Here is a 19245-nt window from a genome sequence, read left to right on the forward strand (position 1 = left end):
AATGACGAATCCAAACAAGGACCCCTATGTTTCTAAGGCAACAAAGAAAGCACTCATGATAAAAATCTTTAGTTCAACACCAAATGCTTGGTTTATGGATATCTTGGAAAACATTCCGAGGTATAGAGAAGATGGACCACCATACTGGCTAATATTTGTTGGTCAAAACACAAGATACTGTGAAGCCATACCATTATGGTCCAAAAATATTTTAGATGTGAAAACTGCTTTGACAATATTCGTTGACAAATACCATCCAACAAAACTGACATCTGACTATGAAAGTTCTTTCAAATCAGATGATGTAAAAAACTATCTGCGTTCAAAAAATGTAAACCAATATTTCATTGTCGACCAAAACCATTCTGCTCTTGGTGTCATTGACGGTTGTATAAAAATGTTAAGAGACTTAAACCAACCACAAGGTGGTGAAGCAAATGAAATGTCATATGACGACAAATATAGACACTTCTCCATGGCAAAGATGAGACAAGTTTTAAATATTTACAATAGCCGTAAACAAAAAGGTTTGGGAAACCACTCCCCGAAGAAATGAAAAACAACCCTGACTTAGAGAAAGACTATATATTTAATAATTTAGTCAAAAGAGACAAACAAGAAAGAATGCCGGGCTTCAAACTTCAGAAAGGTGACAAAGTAAAAATAGAAATACCTAAACGCGACCCATATGAAAATACTATTGACTATGACAACAATGGGAACCCGACAGGTACTCACATTCGTGTTCGTAAAAATAGAAGAAAGTATACAAGAGAATATTATGAAGTTTTAGGCAAACATGGCAAAATGTACAGACTGCAAGCAGAAGATAAAACTACTATTGTCAGACCTCGTTTCAAACTTGTCAAAGTTCAAGGTGGTATACTTTCAAAGACAGTTCCTAACAAATATAAGACAACTCCTGACGAATATGCTAAAGAAGTTGAAAATGACGACTAAGCATTTCTATACCATGCGTAAACTGTCATGTAAGGTGGCATGTAGTCTTTACTTTGTCCCGTTGTTTGCGTATATCCTGAAACGCGATGTGTATGGTTTCCATCTCCCTGAGTGTTACCCCAGAAACAATTTATAGCAAACTGAACGTTGTCTTTAACATCATATCCTTTACCTTTTTTCATTGCTGACCAATCCCAAAATTTATGCTTATGCCAACCTGCTTGAGATGTACTTAAATCTATGTAGTGACTATGTGCAGGTAAATTTTCACCTGAAATCGTTTTACTTCCACCTGTTTCCTTTGAAGAGTTTGCACAATACAAAAACCTGTCGACTATTTGAGTCCAAGTTCCAAAACCCAGAACTGTTTCTGGATTTGTTGAGTTCATTGACGTATAAATAGAGCCTATAGGATATAATGTTTGAAGTATTTCTGTCTTTAATGTTTGAAGCTCTGTTTTGTCTGCTTTCTTGTCATATAAATCTTGAGCAGTGAATTTAGTATTATATTCATCCTTCATGACATAAACATCTTTACATCTAATGTTTCTCATCGTCGTTATGTCGTCATCCGATGTTAAACCGTGTGGAAAGTTAGGAGGTTTACAATATAATACATCCCCACCAGTTACGTCAACCGTTCCTTCAATACTTTCTATAGCAACAGTTGTAAAACTTGTATGTGTATGGTTCTTATCTGCTTTCTTCTCTAACTCATCGTTAACATAAGTTTTATCTGCTTTAAGGTCTAAACATCCTGAAACCCATCCTGTATCGGCTTTAACTTTAAAAGTCTTCGATGTCCATTCATGGTACCAGTCAACCCTTTCTTTCATTTCGTTATCTTTTTCATCCACATATTCCTTATCCGCTTTCTTCTCTAACTTACTAGCCACATATTCCTTATCTGCTTTCTTTTCAAGGCTAACGTTTAAGTCTGTTATTTCAGATATAGAATGTATATGAGTCTTTTTAGAATATTCGTTTTCAGCTCTTGTCACTTCACTTGACATTTTATTGTCAACATATGTTTTGTCTGCTAGTTCAGGATGAGTATGTTCTTTTGTTGCATAAGCATTGTTAGCTCTTTCTTCTTCTTTTGCTATTGCATCGTCTACATATTCTTTGTCAGCTTTGTTGTCAACATCTGCTTTCAAAAGAAGTTCATTTATAGGTTTCTCGTTTAAAGTTCCTTTTGTTGGATTTATACAGACAGTATGGTTCTTATTGTCTTGAAACAGAAACTCATCTGTCATTGGGTTTAATGTCAGTTTTAAGTTTCCTTCTTTCAATGACTCAGATATCTTAGAATAGTTTGAAAAGTTTGTTGTGTTCTTATTTAGAGCTTGTATAATGAGTTGTCGGTTGTGTTGTATTTCTCTCATAGACGCTGTTTCATTTGACATTTTTATTCTAGATAAAATATGCTTCCAATAGAAAAAGAAAATTCAAGAGTTGCTACAACTAAACCATTAGATGAACTTTTTACTAATGTCGGTCAAAAGTTTGAGACAGAGACCGTAAAGCATGAAGGCTATCGTTTTGACTACCCATTAAGATGGCTAAGAGACCCATCTGTCACAAAAGCTATTGGCTTTCGTAGAATGAAGTTTGTGTCTGTAGAAGATAAAAGTTTTCCATTTATTGTAAGGTTTCATATAGATTATATATCTGAAGGGAAACGAAAAATGTGGGAAGAAATTGAGCTAATACAAGTTGACCTTTCATCTTCTCTACAGACTGCGTTAAAAAATATAGAAGATAAAATAAATTCATGTTATGCAAAATATGCTGATGAATATGCAAATACCGAGAGCACACTTTATGTGAGAATTGTATATGACAAACAAAATTCACAAGTGTCATTTCAAATCTACGAAAACAATCCAAATAAAGACGAACAAATATATACAGAATTCACTGCAATGTCATGGTATTATTTGCAAAGAATGTTAAATCAGAAAGTCGAACTTCCTTTAGCAAATATTTACAGTCGATATGCAAGAGATGAACCATATTTATTTAAAGATGTTTTCGACCCAGCTGCTATTATTGTTCATGCTTCATTTTCTGGCGCCCAAAACTCTTTCTTATGCTTGGCAAATGACTTTTACGAAAAACCTACAAAGTTATACGAACCACCAAGTGGAAGTATTTCAGACTTTCAAGTATGGTTTACTACAGATGGAAGAAAAAGAATAATTCCATTATACCATGCGTTTTACTTAGAACTTAGTTTCATATACAACTACTATCGAACGGTAAAAATATAATTTTTTAATACGGTTGAGGTGTTGGATTTGGTTGCCAACTAGACTGTGGTGCAGGTTCAGGCTGTTGTATAACAGGAGCTTGTTCTTCTGGTTCAGGGTCTTTAGGTATAATACCAACAAACTGACCTACTCTTTTACCAATATTTTTGACTCCGTTCCAAATTCCTCTTCCTACGGTTTTTATTCCATTCCATATACCTCTTCCAACATTTCGAAAGAAGTTTCCAATACTACTGAAGAAACCCATTTTACTATATGTAAAAATCTAATGTCCGCCTAGTCTCTTACGTTTCCTGTTGAGTTCCATAGCATTCTTTAACTGGAGCTCATACATTCTGTTTCTCCTCTGGTAGAAAACATATTCTGGGTCAACTCCTGTGTTCGCGTCATCTGCATAAAGTTGTTTATATCCCACTTCAGGGTTTGTATAAAACTCTTTCCATCTCATATTTGCATACCATGGTGGCAAACCTAACGCAGCGTCATTTGACATGGCAGTTTGCATTTGTACATCTGTTGGCACTTGACCATAGTTTGCCATTGCAGTTTGTATTCTAACTTCATTTGGAATATTCTCTGGGTTTGGTTGTCCAGGTTGCTGTGCATTCGCTAAGTTCTGTGCGTCCATTTAATATTAGATAAAAATATCTCTTACGAGTACATATACTGAACATTTGCAGGCATTGGTTCATCTTCATATTCTCTGTACTTTTCTGCCACGTCAAATAAATAAATGACACAATGGAAAAAACCTAAAACAAGTAGTCCTATTTCAAACCACATTTACTTACTAATAAAATTTCTTTATTGTGACACTTTCTCCAGTTTATAGGACCTCTCTCATATTCTATCTTGTCATATATAAACTCATAGTCATGTATGTCCTCTAACCATCTCATAACGGTTTCCAAACCACTTTTATCGGATGTAAAGTAAAAGCATGGATGGTTATGTAAAACGTCTAAAGTTTCTAAAGAGTCTCTCAAAGTCCAGTCTACTTGGTATTGAAAATCCCATGTGTTATAGAACGGCGGGTCCACTATAAAGAAAACATTTTCCTTGTCTTTATATTTTTCATACAACTCTGTCCAATGACATCTCACAAACTCTATACCCTCAATATATTTTTCTATGTCCTCTTTGAAAACATTTGTATAGTTAAGATATAAAACTTTTGACATAAGTGTTTCAATGTCATGAACTCTTATAGAACCACTATATAATAGTCTAGCAGATATACTATCCCAGTCTATATATTCTGCTTTTTTCAAAACCTCTCTCACAATATTTTTGTTATCTAATGGTATACGTTCCATCTTACCTATAGGTATCTTTTCTTTTAACTCTTTCAATATATTGTTTGTGTCTGGAATATGTTTGAGACGGTCCATATAGTTGTCGAAGTCATTGCATATAATCTTTGAGTCTGGGAATATTATATGGCACAAATGGGATATATAGAAACTTCCACCGAACAAATCTACAAATGTTAGACCATTCGGTAGTTTCTTAAGTTCTCTCAATATAATATCTTTACATTTACTCTTATTTCCAAAGAACGGTAACGGTGGTTTTGTAAAATTCATTTATATATAATAATAAAAATGTTTTTACCCGAAAAGTGACAGAAAAGTGACAAAACATGAAAACATATATAATTTGTGAAAAGCGACACATTATATAATGTTTTCGACCCAGAAGAAGGCTTCTTCCCAGAAGCAATGGAGGAAGAAGAAGAGTCCTCCGAATATAAACTTCATTTATACTAAACATCTTCAGGGCTAGAGGGCACGAAGTGCCTGGAGGCCCCACTACCTTTTTTTTTTTTTTTTTTTTTTAATATATATCGGATTATGGCTTTAGGTGTTACTCGGAGAGTGTTACGCTATTTACGATTTCATCTTGTCAGATTCTTTTCAAATTTTTGATATAATAAATTGATATATCATATATATACAATATTGTATAAGGCTTTAGATTTTACGATTCGTTCAATGATCCGAATTTCTGATATTCAAAATTATTCGAATGCCGAATCCATATTACAAGAAGTTCTGAATGATGTTATCAAAAATTTGTTCTTTGATTTGGTTTTGAAAACATAAGATTTATATAATTCAATAATCAAAAGAATATCAATTTGAATTTTACACAGATGTCACGTGTAAATTTTATTACACTATCATATTATTGGCAATAATAAGATTTAATTCAAATTTGTACAATTTAATTCAATCGATTCAAGCAGCACGTTTTTTTTCTAGAGTTTTACAAAAACTTTCACTCATATATCTAATTAAAATACATCAAATATCATTTGAATTTAATTTTTTAAAACTAATTGATCTGAAATTATCGAATTATACTTATTATTTCCTTTTAAAATTGTTGTAAACAGAAATTCATCAAAAGTGACACCTCAGAAAAGCTAAAATATTGAATTTTTGAAACTTTTGATAGAGCACGTTTTTAAATATTAATTAAAGTAAATGTATATTTTGTAAAGATTCTTTTTAATAAAAAAAATTTTGAAAAAGAACACAAAATCTTCTGAAAAATAATATCACATAAACTCATATTATTTTCTAATATATAACTATTTTCTATAAAAATCAAATTCAATGATCTTAAAAGCGAAGGATAAACCTCAAAATTTATGAATATAATGAGTGGGAATATAATGCTTATCTATCATAAAACCATATAAAATATCAATTTTTGCTTTACGCCTAATTTTTGACGACAATTAGCAAAAAATGTTAAATGTTAACACTCAGTCCATTTGAATATGAAAAATAAAATTGACTTTGATTAAATGTTTTTATTTATCATGCAATTCTTCTTGCGACCAAAGATTTGAATAAAAGTTCAAAAAATAAGATAGCTTAAAAAATAATATACGGTAGTGTTTACTAATGGCAAACCCAAATTTTAGCTAAAAGTGACAGGGAAAAAAAACGTTTAGTATTAAAAAAAAGACCGATGAGTGCTTCGTTCGAAATATAGAGGGAACTGAGAATGCGCAACCATTCTCAGGGAATATTGGATGCTATTCCCGTTCCCTCTGTATGGAAAATTGAGGTTTTCAAAGGGAGTTAAAATAATATCAAATTTATACTAATTTACTTCAAAATACAAAAGTATTTGACAGCTAAAATTAGTTACTTTAGCAAGCCTATCAATACCCTTTTACGATTATTGCTACTTTTTCGAAATAAAAGTAAAAACAAATTTATACTAATTTACTTCAAAATACAAAAGTATTTGACAGCTAAAATTAGTTACTTTAGCAAGCCTATCAATACCCTTTTACGATTATTGCTACTTTTTCGAAATAAAATAAATTTATTATCAAAAACCTTTTTTTTCTTAGTAAAAATAAACGAAATTTTTTACCTTATGAACTTTTGATGGAAATATGCAAATTTAAAATAATAAAGAAAGCCGCGAGCGAAGCGATCGGCTTAGTTCGAAGATTTTGATTCAAATCTTTGCTGATCTGTAATTAGCGGAAGCCGCGAGCGAATCGAGCGGCTTAGGTCTAAGATTTTGATTCAAATCTTTGCTTATATTCCTTAAATTCTTTATGAAACTCGCAACAGTTCCATAAAAAATTTTAAATTCTAAACTGTCGAAATTACCGATCGGTAATCACACCCTTCACGGGTGTGTCACTTTTTACAGGTGTGTCACTTTTAGCTAAAATTACCCCTACTCTGGTTGCAAGAAGAATTGCATGATAAATAAAAACATTTAATCAAAGTCAATTTTATTTTTCATATTCAAATGGACTGAGTGTTAACATTTAACATTTTTTGCTAATTGTCGTCAAAAATTAGGCGTAAAGCAAAAATTAATATTTCATATGGTTTTATGATAGATAAGCATTATATTCCCACTCATTATATTCGTAAATTTTGAGGTTTATCCTTCGCTTTTAAGATCATTGAATTTGATTTTTATAGAAAATAGTTATATATTAGAAAATAATATGAGTTTATGTGATATTATTTTTCAGAAGATTTCATTCTATATGCCTATGAAAAGTACTCTCAAAACTAACTTTTCCTAATTATAATTAAATCTAGAATATTGTATTATGCTTAGTATTATTTCATTTTTCTCATTCAATTTAGAATTTACAAATGTCAAAAAATTGAAAGCTGTCACTTTTGATGAATTTCTGTTTATTACAAAATATTTAAGTTAAAATAAATTGACTACGTTTGAATTTCTTATAACCTTCGCATTCAATTTTTACTTCATTACGTCGCACACTTTGCTATTTAATTAATTCATATGCCATATACACTTTTGTAATTTGACCTGCCCAATTACAAATTCAATGCATTCAATTTTAAGCATTATTATTTTTCATGAATAGAAAGAAGTTCCGCCCAAGTGATGACACAAGACTCCTCAAGCTCGTAAAGAGATTTGGCAAAGATCCTAATGGTTGGGCAAAGATCTCCAATAGAATGAATGGATTTACAGTACGACAATGCAAAGAGCGTTACACAATCTATCTTCAGTGCGAGAATCGTAATGATCCATGGACTGAAGAAGAAGATCAGCACCTTTTAGATTTATATAAACAATTTGGACCGAAATGGAAATTAATAACCTCATTTTTCAATGGTAGGAATTCAAATAATGTTAAAAATCGCTGGTATCGATATATTAAAAAGAGTCATCTTGAAGAAATCCAGCAGTTATCCTCTCAGAGCTCAACAGAATCGGAAGAAAAGATTAACTCTGACCCTCCGCAACCAGAGATCGAGGATGTCAGACGTTTACTTTCTATTGAATATCTTTTGATTCATTAGAGATTGAGCTTTGTCAAGATAATTTAGCAAAATAATTTCTATTTTATCGTTGTTTTTTTTGATTTTATCTTCTTCACTATGAGAGGATTCTTAATAAATGGTTACAGTTGATTTAATAAATATTTTACAGAAACGATTTTTTTATTTCATTTTATTTTCGGATGCTGATATCTGCACTCTACACTGCATTTACATATGATTTGCAGTTCGAGTTTTAATATTTTGCATATTTTCTCAATTCAGATAACTGTTATGTCAATAGATTTTTATGAAAACAGGTTCCTTTCACATAAACAATATGAATTTTTAAATTTATATTCTTATCTTCCTGACAAATTAATACCGTTCTGAAAACTGAATCAGATAATAAAATTAATCAGTTTTTTCGAATCAATTACCAATGAGACATTATTTTTTAACTTAGTTCAGTTAATCTAATGAACTCAAAATTTGAGTCGAGAATTAATAATACTCTTTCTAATTATCCCAGCGTTAATTTGCATCTGTTCTTACGGTAAACTTAGCAAAATATTTTTAATAAATTAAATTCCTATTGGAATTTTTTAGACCCCCAAATATCAATTTTTTTTTCAATTCATCGAAAAACAATTAATATTATTTCTCCGTATTTTTGGTGTATAATAGCAAAACATTAAGAATTTTGAATCGTTCGCATTCCGATTGTTTCGTCGAGAATATCAAATTGGAAAATCTATTTAATTCGATCACGCAAAGAAGAACACAGCTATTAGAATGGATATTATAAGCGAATTTCATGCTCCGAAAGTCTTATACGCATAAAAGAGTACGTATTGTTGTAATCACCAAACTTTTATTGAGGTTATATGGCGAGAGTAGAATGTCCAAACAATGTACTAGATTTCAAAAATATCCATATTGTAGTTCAAATGAAATAATAATGATTAGTAAAATTTGCATACACCCATAAAATTAGGGACTTATTATATGATGTACATTATAAAAACGAACAACTAGAAGATACAAATACAAATTTATTCGAGAAATTACATGGTTATTCATAAAAATATTCAGATAATATTACATCACATTGTTATTGTTTCTTTTTCTGGAGGATTCTCCAAAATATCGATTAGTGATCGAATCATCTCAAAATACAACTGCATTGAATGGTGAGATTCGTTTAATCCAGAAGCTAACCGTGTATAATGTTTCTCCGTATCAGTTTTATATGTTTTTGTTGCCTTTGGATTATTTATCACCATTTGGATCTTGTAGACTTCTCCTGGAGGAATCAATTCATCTTTTTCCGCAATTTTGGCAAAATAACTACCGATAGATTGAGGAAGTGAATCAGCAGCTGCTGCAGCGGCGTTATGTAAAGAACAGAACGGAACTGGGTCATCATTTAGATGGAAACTAATTATTTCGTTTCTAGTAACTTCCCAAAGGTTCTTTGATAAGGAAGGCGGTGGAGCAAATAGAATAGCTTTGATATTCATGTCAGGAAAATTTTCTTTTAATCTGTGTAAAATTAAGCCAGAAGTTGCACCTCCGAGTGAATGTCCTGTTAAAATAACCTTAAGTTCATTATCAGTCTTTAAGGATTCTTCAATAATTTTAATAGATTCATCAATTGAACTTTCGGCTGTTTCTAGAACACCAGAATGCACAAATCCATCCTCAAATGTTGCCAGAGTTGCCGTTAAATCCGTAATTATGTCTGCAAAACTTAAAGTTCCTCTAAAAACAATGTAAAGTGTATGAGTCGTTTCATTGTATGTAACATGCATTGGCAACTTGTAAGTTTCTTCGATTGTATTCTGGTAAATGATTTTTCCAGCTTCTTCTGGAGATGAAAATTCCAGATCATAGGTTCTGTTTGAGAGATCAGCACATATCAGAACTTGTTTGAGTTGTTCTATGGTAAAGTCGTATGGCTTGCCTTCATCTTGAGGATTTAGTTTTGCACCGACTAATTTCATGAATTTTCCAAAACTAAACTTTCCAGAACCATCAATCTTTGTTTTATCCATTATCGCATCAAAAAACTTCCGCCTAAGTTGGTGATGCTTTTCGATAAAAGCTTTCTTGGCTTTTTGCAAAACACTTGACATCGTAATGAAAAATTATAAATTTTTATTGATTTTTTTAAAAATTTATTTTTAATATTCATCTGGATATAATATGCAGAATCATTGTATTGTATCTTATTCAAAACTCCATCGGTAAATCATTCAATTTAATCCACTAGTCACTTTTCAAATACAACCAAATTTATCCAAAATTTATTATCCACCAATTAAATCGTTGACTAAAATTATGGATACAATGCACTTAGAAACAGTTGTACACAACATGTTTTCATATAATTACACTCCAACACCACAATTCATAATTTCATTGTCTCCATTATTTGCATCTGGAGAACATCAGCACTACGTTATAAAAAGGAAAGTATTTCAGTATAAATTCCTTAACAATATGTTATAAAAATAAATATTTAACAACAATATGTTATAATATTTAATGTAAATTATATATATATATAGAAAACATAACAAATATGCAAGTTTATGCACCAACATCTATATACCAGCCATCCCCTTTTTTTTCGTCTAATCAATTCAGATTTTTTTTGATTCTTCTAGTTCACCAAGGGCAAAAAGTGCTTTAACATTCATATGTTTTAACCATATTTATAGAATTATATATTAAACAACTCAAAATTAAGATTTGAATAGATTTATCTTCAAAATGACTTATAAAAGCTATTAAATAAGAATTCATCGTAATTAGTGTATACAGTATATGTTTATGTACTAGTTATATTTAATAAACATTCAAAAGAAAAATTAAATGAAAGAAGATCATCAAAAACAAGTTTTTTCTTCTTTTTACTTCCGAATAAATTAAGGTCAAATGAAAATGGAAATTCTGCTTCACATTTTCCTAATGAAAGTAATGAAATTGTCAAATTAAAAGAACTTGTTGTCATTTCATTTGTATTAACAATACCATTCTTATCACTACTTACAGATAAACTATCTACTGTGCAATTTATAGCTATTAAAGTAGAATAATAATTTGCTGAAAAAGTATGATCTGCAATGTTTTCTAAGAAAATACATTCTGAAACAGTAACTTTTGATGAATCATCTGATGAAAGAAGACCCCAATAAAAACGACTTGTTTTACATGTGTTGTTTTTGAATAAAGATCTTTTGACAAATGAATCAGGTGATTTATGATGATACATACAACAGTAATCAGTTTCATGATTATCATTAGAAATAAAACAACAAAAGTTAACATAAACTGAATTAGAATGAAAATTATAGCCAGCATTGAATTGGCTTCTTGCTTTAGTGTTGTTTGTAGAAATAAGAGTTTTATTTCCACATCGATGGTATATACTGGAAGTTCCAGTGTTATCATGACCGCATTGATAGAGAGAACCTAAATTTACGAAATTTTTGTTTTCTTCTGTTTGAACATCTGTGTATGAATACTTTCCAGAGCCTGGCGTGGAGCATTTAAATGAGCAAAATCGGTCTTGGACAATGGAACTTCTACCACGAAAGTAGATGCAGCCACCATCTCCTGAATTTTGATTAATATTCGTGTATGTGCATATCGAATGTAGTAATTTAATCGATTCAATCTGACAATTAATGACATTGTCTGAAAAATCTTTGAAATTTGATAAAAGTAAAAAGAAATTTTTGGAAATAGTTGGTTTTGAGTTATTTGTGATATATGTATAGTTTTCTGTTGGCTTTCCAAAGTATTCTTCCCATATATCATTCGGAACTCCAGCCTTATTGAAAGCTAGAGCTGATCAAAGATTTTGGAGAAAAAAATTTTGCAACTCTAAGAAAGTTTTGAATAAAACTGAAATATTTACAATGGATCTGTTACTTTTGAGATAGATCCAATCACCAACTCAAAAAGATTGTAGAATTTGGAGAGGAAATTGAAAATAATCACATTGACAATTGACAAATGCAACTAAACTTTTTTGTTGAAAAAATTGAAAAAATATTCTGAATAAAAGAATAAATTTTTATAACATTAGTTTTCTTGGAAGTTCAAAGTTCCAAAGAAGTGATCACCTTTAGAATCATCTTTATCATCAAAGTCGCTTCCAAATGGATCACTTTCGTTCTGGAATCCTTTGTTGAAGATTGGATTATCAATCATAATATTGAAGTTCGTCTCATCTCCATCAAACGAATTAAGAACTGTTTCTTCTTTCAACTCAATTCCGTCTTCTTCTTCGTCAGATGAATCTTTATTCTTTCCAGCGAAGTACATGTAGAAGGAAATAAGACAAACGAGAATTGTTTCAACAGCAGCGATAACAATCAAAGCGATCAACAATCCAGACATCTTCTTCTTTGTTTCGAGATCTGTTTGTGATAATGGTGTTTCTGTTGGTGTCTCTTCAATCATTTCATCAACAGGACAGTCATAGAGATTGTCAAACTCACGTCTGTTGAAATTCTCGTATGGTGTGAAGTTCGAACATGGTTCTCTTATGACACCGATGTAGTTCTCATTGTCCATGTCACCTTCTTCAGAAAGAACCCAGAAGTCCTTTGAGTAATTCGATGTCACGAAGTATCTCTATGCCATGGAATTCAAGAGAGGAGGCTGATCAATTCCTCCATAACATAAGTTGTGCAAATAAGGAGTTAATCTGAGAGGCTGCATCTTGTCTTCAACTCTTATGTTTCCTGGAATAATCAAAGTTGTTATTCCCCAATCAATTACTTTTCCTGTGTTAGAGTCGATTTCAGGAGCACTTGCAAGTGATGCATCTTTTAGAACACAAATCTCTTCACTCAGTTTGAATGTGTTTGGAATCTTTCCAAATAAACAAACGAGTGATTTAGTTGACTTCTCAACGAGATGATTTCCATCGATGATCTCGTATTTGTTGTTTCCAGATGAAACAACAATATTCAAGCTGTATGATCCATAGAAAGCTGTTGGATTTATGTCATTCAAATTCGGACCAATTGTGAATTGTTTCAAATTTGTTCTTGCAAATGACATATGACCAATTGATGTCAAAGAATTGGAATATTCAACTTCGACTAAAGAAGAGTTTTCGAACATATGATCAGGAACTTTTGAAACACCTGGTCCAAGAGTTACTTTATTTAGTTTCTTGCAACCGACAAACATTCCTTGGAAGTATGATGTTTGTTGAATTGCTGTTGCAAATGTTATTTCAGTGAATCCTGTGTTTGCGAAGAAATTCATTCCGATTTCATTGTTTGAATTTCTTCCATCAACTAAAGAAGCAGGGAAATTAACTTTTTCAAGGGAAACACAATCTTTAAATGCTTCTGGCATGATATGTGTTACTTTAGATATATCTATATTATCAAGAGAAGTGCATCCGATGAATGCACCTTCACCTATTTTCTTGATATCACCTAAATTAATTGTTTTCAATTTAGAACATCCTTTGAAACAACCAGAACTAATTTCTGTTATTCCAGGAGAGAGTTGGACAGTTGTTAATTCAGTACTGTAACTCATATCTTGTAATATATAATTAGATACTGATGGATCATCAGTAAAAGTAATAGATGTTATAGAAGAATTAGCAAAATTATAATTATGAGAAGTAATACAGTTAATATTTGAAAGTTGTTTGTACCAATATAATGAACCAATTTCGAAATCATTTGTCTGGAAGAAATCATCAGAAATTGTTGCATCAGGAGCAACATATATTACTACATTATTGTTTCTCAATATCTTGTTTGTTGAATCCCATGTAACATAACTACTTTGTGAAACAAATTCAAATTTCTGGTTGTTACCAAAGAAAGGACTCATCATCGCTTTTTGTACACGAGAAGTGAATGTAATTGTAACAAGATTTGGACATTCATAGAAACACTGTGTTCCGAAACGACCCATGTCAGTATTTATTCTTATTCCTGTCAAATTCGATCTCCAAAACGCGTAATCTCTCAATCTATAAACTCTGTTGAGATCAAGAGTGTTTTTGAGATTCGTGAATGCGAAACAAAGATCTCCAATGTATGTTGCTGTATTTGGAATGTTAACTGTTTCTAATTTGGTGCAATACATGAAACATCCCACAGGAATTTCATATTGGTTGGATCTGATGTTTACGGACTTGAGATTAGTCATGTTCATGCATGACCAATAACTCAAATATGAAACTGACATGGATTCAATTACATCATTTGCATAAATTGCACGTTCATCGAGATGTACGTTCTGGATTGTGATATTAAGCTTTGGACAGTTATGAATACCACGATATCCGATCTTTGTAATGGAGGATGATCCGATATCAATAGTTTCCAAGGAAGTACAGCTCATTAAGCCATCAGTTGATATCTCTGTGAGACCAGGTGCAATAATGCTCTTTAATGCTGGGCAATCTTTGAACATTGAATCTGGTAAAATTGTCATTGATGCTGGAAGCTTAACTGTTGTAAGGCCACTGCATCTGTAGAACATACCATATGAGTTTGTGTAGTTGCCATCAACGTTTGACAAGTCTACCGTTTGGATATAAAAACAAAATCTAAATGTCATACGTGAACCAACAAAAGAGGTTGTCGCTGATGTAGGAGCAACAGCTTTGAGCTTTGTATTAAGGAACGTGTAGCTGCCAACTGTACTTAGTGATTCAAATGGAAATGTTTCCAAAGCGGTATTGGCAAAGGTGTAATCATAAGCGTTAATAAGAAGGTTGCTTGTCGTAATGGTCTTAAGCTGATGGCAGTTCATGAAAGCGTAATCTAAGATCTGGACACTTCTTGGGGCTTCGGTATTTGAAGCAGTGTTGGCGAAGGAAACGGACTTAAGGAAGAAGCAGTTCTGGAAGCTACCACGCTGGATAATAAAGTGGACACCAATTGAAATCGATAAAGTTTCGATTCCACTTTCGTAGAAAGGACCAACGCCTATGTAGCTGATTTTTTGAAGGTTGACAGTCTTAAGGTTCGGGCACTTCTGGAAAGCATAATGGCCAATGCTTTCAATGTTTTCGAGGTTAATTGATCTAATTGAACTGTATGTAAATGCGTAATTACGAATTGCGGTGATGCCACTGTGCATAGTCACTGTATCTATGTGCGAGTTCTGATAGAAGCACTTTTCTGGGATTTCTGTGATTCCAGTTGCTTCAATAACAACATTTTTGACGAGAGTATATCCTTTAAATTTTGGCATTTCTGTTAATGATCCAGACAACTTCAGTGTTGTTGCTTTATTATCAACAATAAGTGAAATTGTATTTTGATTCGTAAAATCGGCTGAATCAGTGATAGTAACAGTTGTTCCACTTACTGTAGCTGAACTAATATAAAGATTCGATGCGAGTAATGAGAAAAAGAGGGGATTACGGAACATTCCTAGTCGTTTGAATAGCCCTATTGAATTTAAATCCTTAATTTTGAATTAGATTGAAACAATTTTTGTAAGACGAATAAAGTTAAAGGAAAATAAAAGAGATAAATTGCAATTCCTAATAAGAATCAAAACAATTTTGAACTCATACCACCGAACAACAAAGTATGTATAATGAATTAGCATCCAATTTATAATTAATTGACTGATAGAACCAAAAAAAGATGGCTCAGAAAAAACGCATTCGTAATATTTTTTTGAGAGCCACAAACCTTATTTTTTTTTCTTGTATCCATACGTAACGGAGGACCTACATATTTAATATGTCACAGTTACAAAAACATACAGATCAAAATTCTGAAAGTTAGTAGAATTGAATTTGATTGAATAGTTTGATGGTTGACTAATTTGGTTCTTCTTATGAATATTAATAAGATTTAACTTAACCATTAGTTTTTTCGCGCAATCAAAAATGTCAGAGATCTTTTACAGTTTACAAATTTTTGTTATTCACACAATAATATATATGAAAATGCTAGAATTTTATTTTCTACTAACCGTCATTTAGAAAATATAATCGGAGTTTAAATTTAGAACACAGCCTATGTAACTAGTTTATTCGTTCCTTTTACCAATTATTTGTTCAATGGGTGCTCTCAAAATTTTCAATATGATCACAATCTCGAAAAAATACGAATATTGCTTTTAAAAATTTACTTATTGGCTCATCACAACGAGCCACCTATATGGTACGATATAATTAATCGCTCTCAATTTTTCCTACATAACTTCAAAAAAATAATTTTTTTCTGAATGCTAAAAACTATCTTCATATCACAGCTTTTAAAAAGAAATATCCAATTAGATGGATACACCTCATCAGGAACAACAATTCAACTCACTGAAGCTGCCGATTTCACACGTGAAACCGATATTTCGGATTATATTTCCAAAAACTCCATTGTAGCAATGACCATTGGAGGTGATATTACCAATATACCATATACTGGTGGCTATAAAACATTTCAGCTTGTAAAAACCATTACTATTAACTCACCAATTGCACAAATTGCTGAACATGCCTTTCAATTTTCATTGAATCTTGAAGAAATAGTACTTAATCAGCAAATAACCACAGTTTCCAGATTCGCATTCTCTCATTGCGAGAAATTAAAGACTATAAATTTAGATTTTGTCAACAATATCGAGTTTGCAGCCTTTGAACACTGCTATGCATTAGAGTCCATAACAGTACACAGTTCATTAAACATTGGCGATCACGCATTTAGGTTCTGCACAGCTCTGAAAACGATCAATAATTTCGAAACAGAAACATTCGTTCTAGGAAGACTTTGCTTCTACGGATGCACGAGTTTAGGCATCAAGAAGATCGGAACCAACTTTGAACCCTCGAAATCCGATACTCAACCGTTCATTAAAACCGGAATTACGACATTAATAATCAATACTAACAGAAAGATATTATTCTGCAACAGTGCAAGTCTTACAACAGTTGTATTCTCAGATACAAGTCGTGTTACATCGATTTATCCACATACATTTGAAAACTGCACAAGTTTACAAACAGTTACATTCAACAATGAATTAACTGCGATTCAAAGACTTGCATTTGCAAATACAGCATTAACAACAATCAATTTAATGAATGTTATTATATTAGAACCATTAGCATTCTACAAATCCGGTGTTCAAGAGATAATTTTCAACAAAAACATTCATATAAGAAAAATGTGGGAATTCGAAAAAGTTATTCCAAGTAACAACGATGTTTATGCCGAATACGATGATGTATATGTTATTGATGATAGATACACAGCGATTACGTTTGATCCAACACAATACATGGAAATCGAATTCAAGAAAGATTTCAGACCATTAGAAAAATATTCAGCAACAAGATTTTGTGTATTTTTGAATGAAACAAGATTATCAAAGATCAAATTAACAAGTTCCGTTTCACAGTTTGATGCATCAATGTTTGCTAATTGTACTTTGAATTTATTTGATATCGCAGGAAACAGTAATTTCTTGTATGAAGATGGTTCTTTGTATTCATCAACGAAGAAAGAATTATTATGTATTGTTACTAAACAAGATTTAGTTGAATACACTGTTCCTTCATCTGTAGGAATCATTGGTCCATTTGCTTTGACATTTAATCTAACAATCAAAACAATATCTGTTTCTTCATCAGTTGTTCAATTTGATTATGCATTTGGAAATCTTTTTAATATGGAAAACATCACATTCCAAGGTTCGATTTCTGAAATTCCTGATGGATGTTTCTTCTGTTGCCATTCACTCAAAAACATAATCATTCCATCAACTATTACATCAGCAGGTGATGTATCATTCGCTTTCTGTTATTCACTTGTTAATTTGATGTCGAATTCATTTGAAAAAATTGGAAAAGGTTGTTTCGTTGGATGCCACAAATTAATTTCTGTTGATTGCTCAAAGATTGAAAACTTGAATGAGTTTACTTTCTATCTTTGTTTAGGAAACACCACATATACATTTGGTGACAAATTAGTTATTATTTCGAAGAACGCATTCTTCATGTCATCAATAACATCATTCACTTGTCCTGCAAATGTCATTTCTATTGAACAGCAGGCATTTTCTCTCTGCAAGAAATTGACATCAGTCACATTGAACTCCAATTTAGTTCGAATTGGAAATGAAGCATTCTCAGGAAGTGGTGTTAAAAACATCCAAATTCCAAATAGTGTGAGATCTATCGAACAAACAGCTTTCGATAACTGCAAGAATGTTTCATTTTCATTTGAATCAGGTGGTCATCCATTATTTGATGTTGACAAAAACTGTTTCATTTATAAAGCAACAGGAAACCTTTTGTTCACATTTGGTGATACATATTATAAGTTCACTGTATCAAACAAAGTCAGAGAAGTTATGCCAAACGCTTTCCGTTTCAGAACAGTTAAAAGAGAAAGAAATGAAGGCGGATTCACTCTTTTCTCAGGTGTAAATACATTAGTTATTCCTGAAGTTGTCTATGATTTACAAGACAATGTAACATATAATCCATATGTTAAAAGTGTCTGTCTTGAAGGAGTTCCAATGCTTAACTTGTATTTCCCAATAAGAATGGATTTGTCTGTTTTCGTAACTAACAAATTTGCATATGGATCATACTACAATTATCCACAACTCTTACACGAGATATGCAAAGATACACATGACTCTCGTGTTGACCCGAGAAGATATGATAGATTGGATGGTATTTATGAAGGAAACTGCTCAGATTATATCAATGATACATATAAATCTGATGTTTCATATGAAGATGTCAGTGATCCACTCTTTGGAGGAAACTTCCCTTACATCAACCAGAAACAGGCAAAAGCTATTTTCGAATATGTTGGTGTTTCTCCTCTTTATGCTTTCTTATTTATTTATATCACAGTTATTACACTTGCTCTAGTATTTTCTGCTCTTTACATGACAAGAAACTTATAATTATAATATAAAATACCGATGTTTTATTCAAATTTTTATTTTTTTTACATAATCTTATTTCATCTGTAAAAGAATGCATTCCATAAAATTTAATGAGATGGTATCTGCCTTATGATATGCAATTCTCGAAATTAAATATATATTTAAGATAAAGTTACAATCTCCATCTGTTCAGCAAATATTAGTGTATTTACATAACTAATGTAGTAACACTTCTTCAATTAATGACATTGTCAGAAAATTACCGAAATTCGAAGATAGCAATAAGAAAATTTCAAAAATAGCTGATATTTCAT

At 31.6% G+C, this 19245-nt stretch overlaps 9 protein-coding genes and 1 pseudogene across 10 annotated transcripts, besides 4 other annotated features; 4 read left to right on the top strand and 6 right to left on the bottom strand.

The window, feature by feature from the left end:
• Positions 1-5071: part of a mobile genetic element that runs on past the window's edge.
• On the top strand, positions 2-960 carry TVAGG3_0791900 (annotated as a pseudogene). Its single transcript has one exon. A coding segment is annotated over exon 1 (959 nt).
• On the bottom strand, positions 1107-1973 carry TVAGG3_0791910 (phage tail repeat-like family; the record flags this gene model as incomplete). The annotated part of the gene is made up of 1 exon (XM_051246942.1): positions 1107-1973. A coding segment is annotated over one exon (867 nt), but the record flags the coding sequence as incomplete, so codon positions are not given.
• On the top strand, positions 2385-3233 carry TVAGG3_0791920 (uncharacterized protein; the record flags this gene model as incomplete). Its single annotated transcript, XM_051246943.1, has 1 exon — positions 2385-3233. The coding sequence occupies one exon, from the start codon at positions 2385-2387 to the stop codon at positions 3231-3233; it is 849 nt and encodes a 282-aa protein (XP_051082418.1).
• Positions 3238-3480, bottom strand: TVAGG3_0791930 (serine threonine-protein phosphatase family; the record flags this gene model as incomplete). The annotated part of the gene is made up of 1 exon (XM_051246944.1): positions 3238-3480. The coding sequence occupies one exon, from the start codon at positions 3478-3480 to the stop codon at positions 3238-3240; it is 243 nt and encodes an 80-aa protein (XP_051082419.1).
• Positions 3499-3861, bottom strand: TVAGG3_0791940 (uncharacterized protein; the record flags this gene model as incomplete). The annotated part of the gene is made up of 1 exon (XM_051246945.1): positions 3499-3861. The coding sequence occupies one exon, from the start codon at positions 3859-3861 to the stop codon at positions 3499-3501; it is 363 nt and encodes a 120-aa protein (XP_051082420.1).
• A 548-nt stretch (positions 5072-5619) lies between the features above and the next one.
• Positions 5620-5657: a mobile genetic element.
• Positions 5658-6150: 493 nt separating this feature from the next.
• Positions 6151-6950: a mobile genetic element.
• Positions 6951-7389: 439 nt separating this feature from the next.
• Positions 7390-7426: a mobile genetic element.
• A 176-nt stretch (positions 7427-7602) lies between these two features.
• On the top strand, positions 7603-8181 carry TVAGG3_0791980 (RNA polymerase II transcription regulator recruiting protein; the record flags this gene model as incomplete). Its single annotated transcript, XM_001302589.1, has 1 exon — positions 7610-8059. The coding sequence occupies one exon, from the start codon at positions 7610-7612 to the stop codon at positions 8057-8059; it is 450 nt and encodes a 149-aa protein (XP_001302590.1).
• Positions 8182-9123: 942 nt separating this feature from the next.
• TVAGG3_0791990 (lipase) lies at positions 9124-10155 on the bottom strand (the record flags this gene model as incomplete). Its single annotated transcript, XM_001302590.1, has 1 exon — positions 9124-10155. One exon carries the CDS (start codon positions 10153-10155, stop codon positions 9124-9126), a length of 1032 nt encoding a protein of 343 aa, XP_001302591.1.
• Positions 10156-12112: 1957 nt separating this feature from the next.
• On the bottom strand, positions 12113-12607 carry TVAGG3_0792000 (uncharacterized protein; the record flags this gene model as incomplete). The annotated part of the gene is made up of 1 exon (XM_001302591.1): positions 12113-12607. The coding sequence occupies one exon, from the start codon at positions 12605-12607 to the stop codon at positions 12113-12115; it is 495 nt and encodes a 164-aa protein (XP_001302592.1).
• A 60-nt stretch (positions 12608-12667) lies between these two features.
• TVAGG3_0792010 (antigen BSP-related family) lies at positions 12668-15448 on the bottom strand (the record flags this gene model as incomplete). The annotated part of the gene is made up of 1 exon (XM_001302592.1): positions 12668-15448. One exon carries the CDS (start codon positions 15446-15448, stop codon positions 12668-12670), a length of 2781 nt encoding a protein of 926 aa, XP_001302593.1.
• An 810-nt stretch (positions 15449-16258) lies between these two features.
• On the top strand, positions 16259-18949 carry TVAGG3_0792020 (antigen BSP-related family; the record flags this gene model as incomplete). Its single annotated transcript, XM_001302593.1, has 1 exon — positions 16259-18949. One exon carries the CDS (start codon positions 16259-16261, stop codon positions 18947-18949), a length of 2691 nt encoding a protein of 896 aa, XP_001302594.1.
• Between the last annotated feature and the right edge of the window lie 296 nt (positions 18950-19245).

This window comes from Trichomonas vaginalis, chromosome VI (genome assembly GCF_026262505.1).
Source record: "Trichomonas vaginalis G3 chromosome VI, whole genome shotgun sequence".
NCBI lineage: Eukaryota > Parabasalia > Trichomonadida > Trichomonadidae > Trichomonas > Trichomonas vaginalis.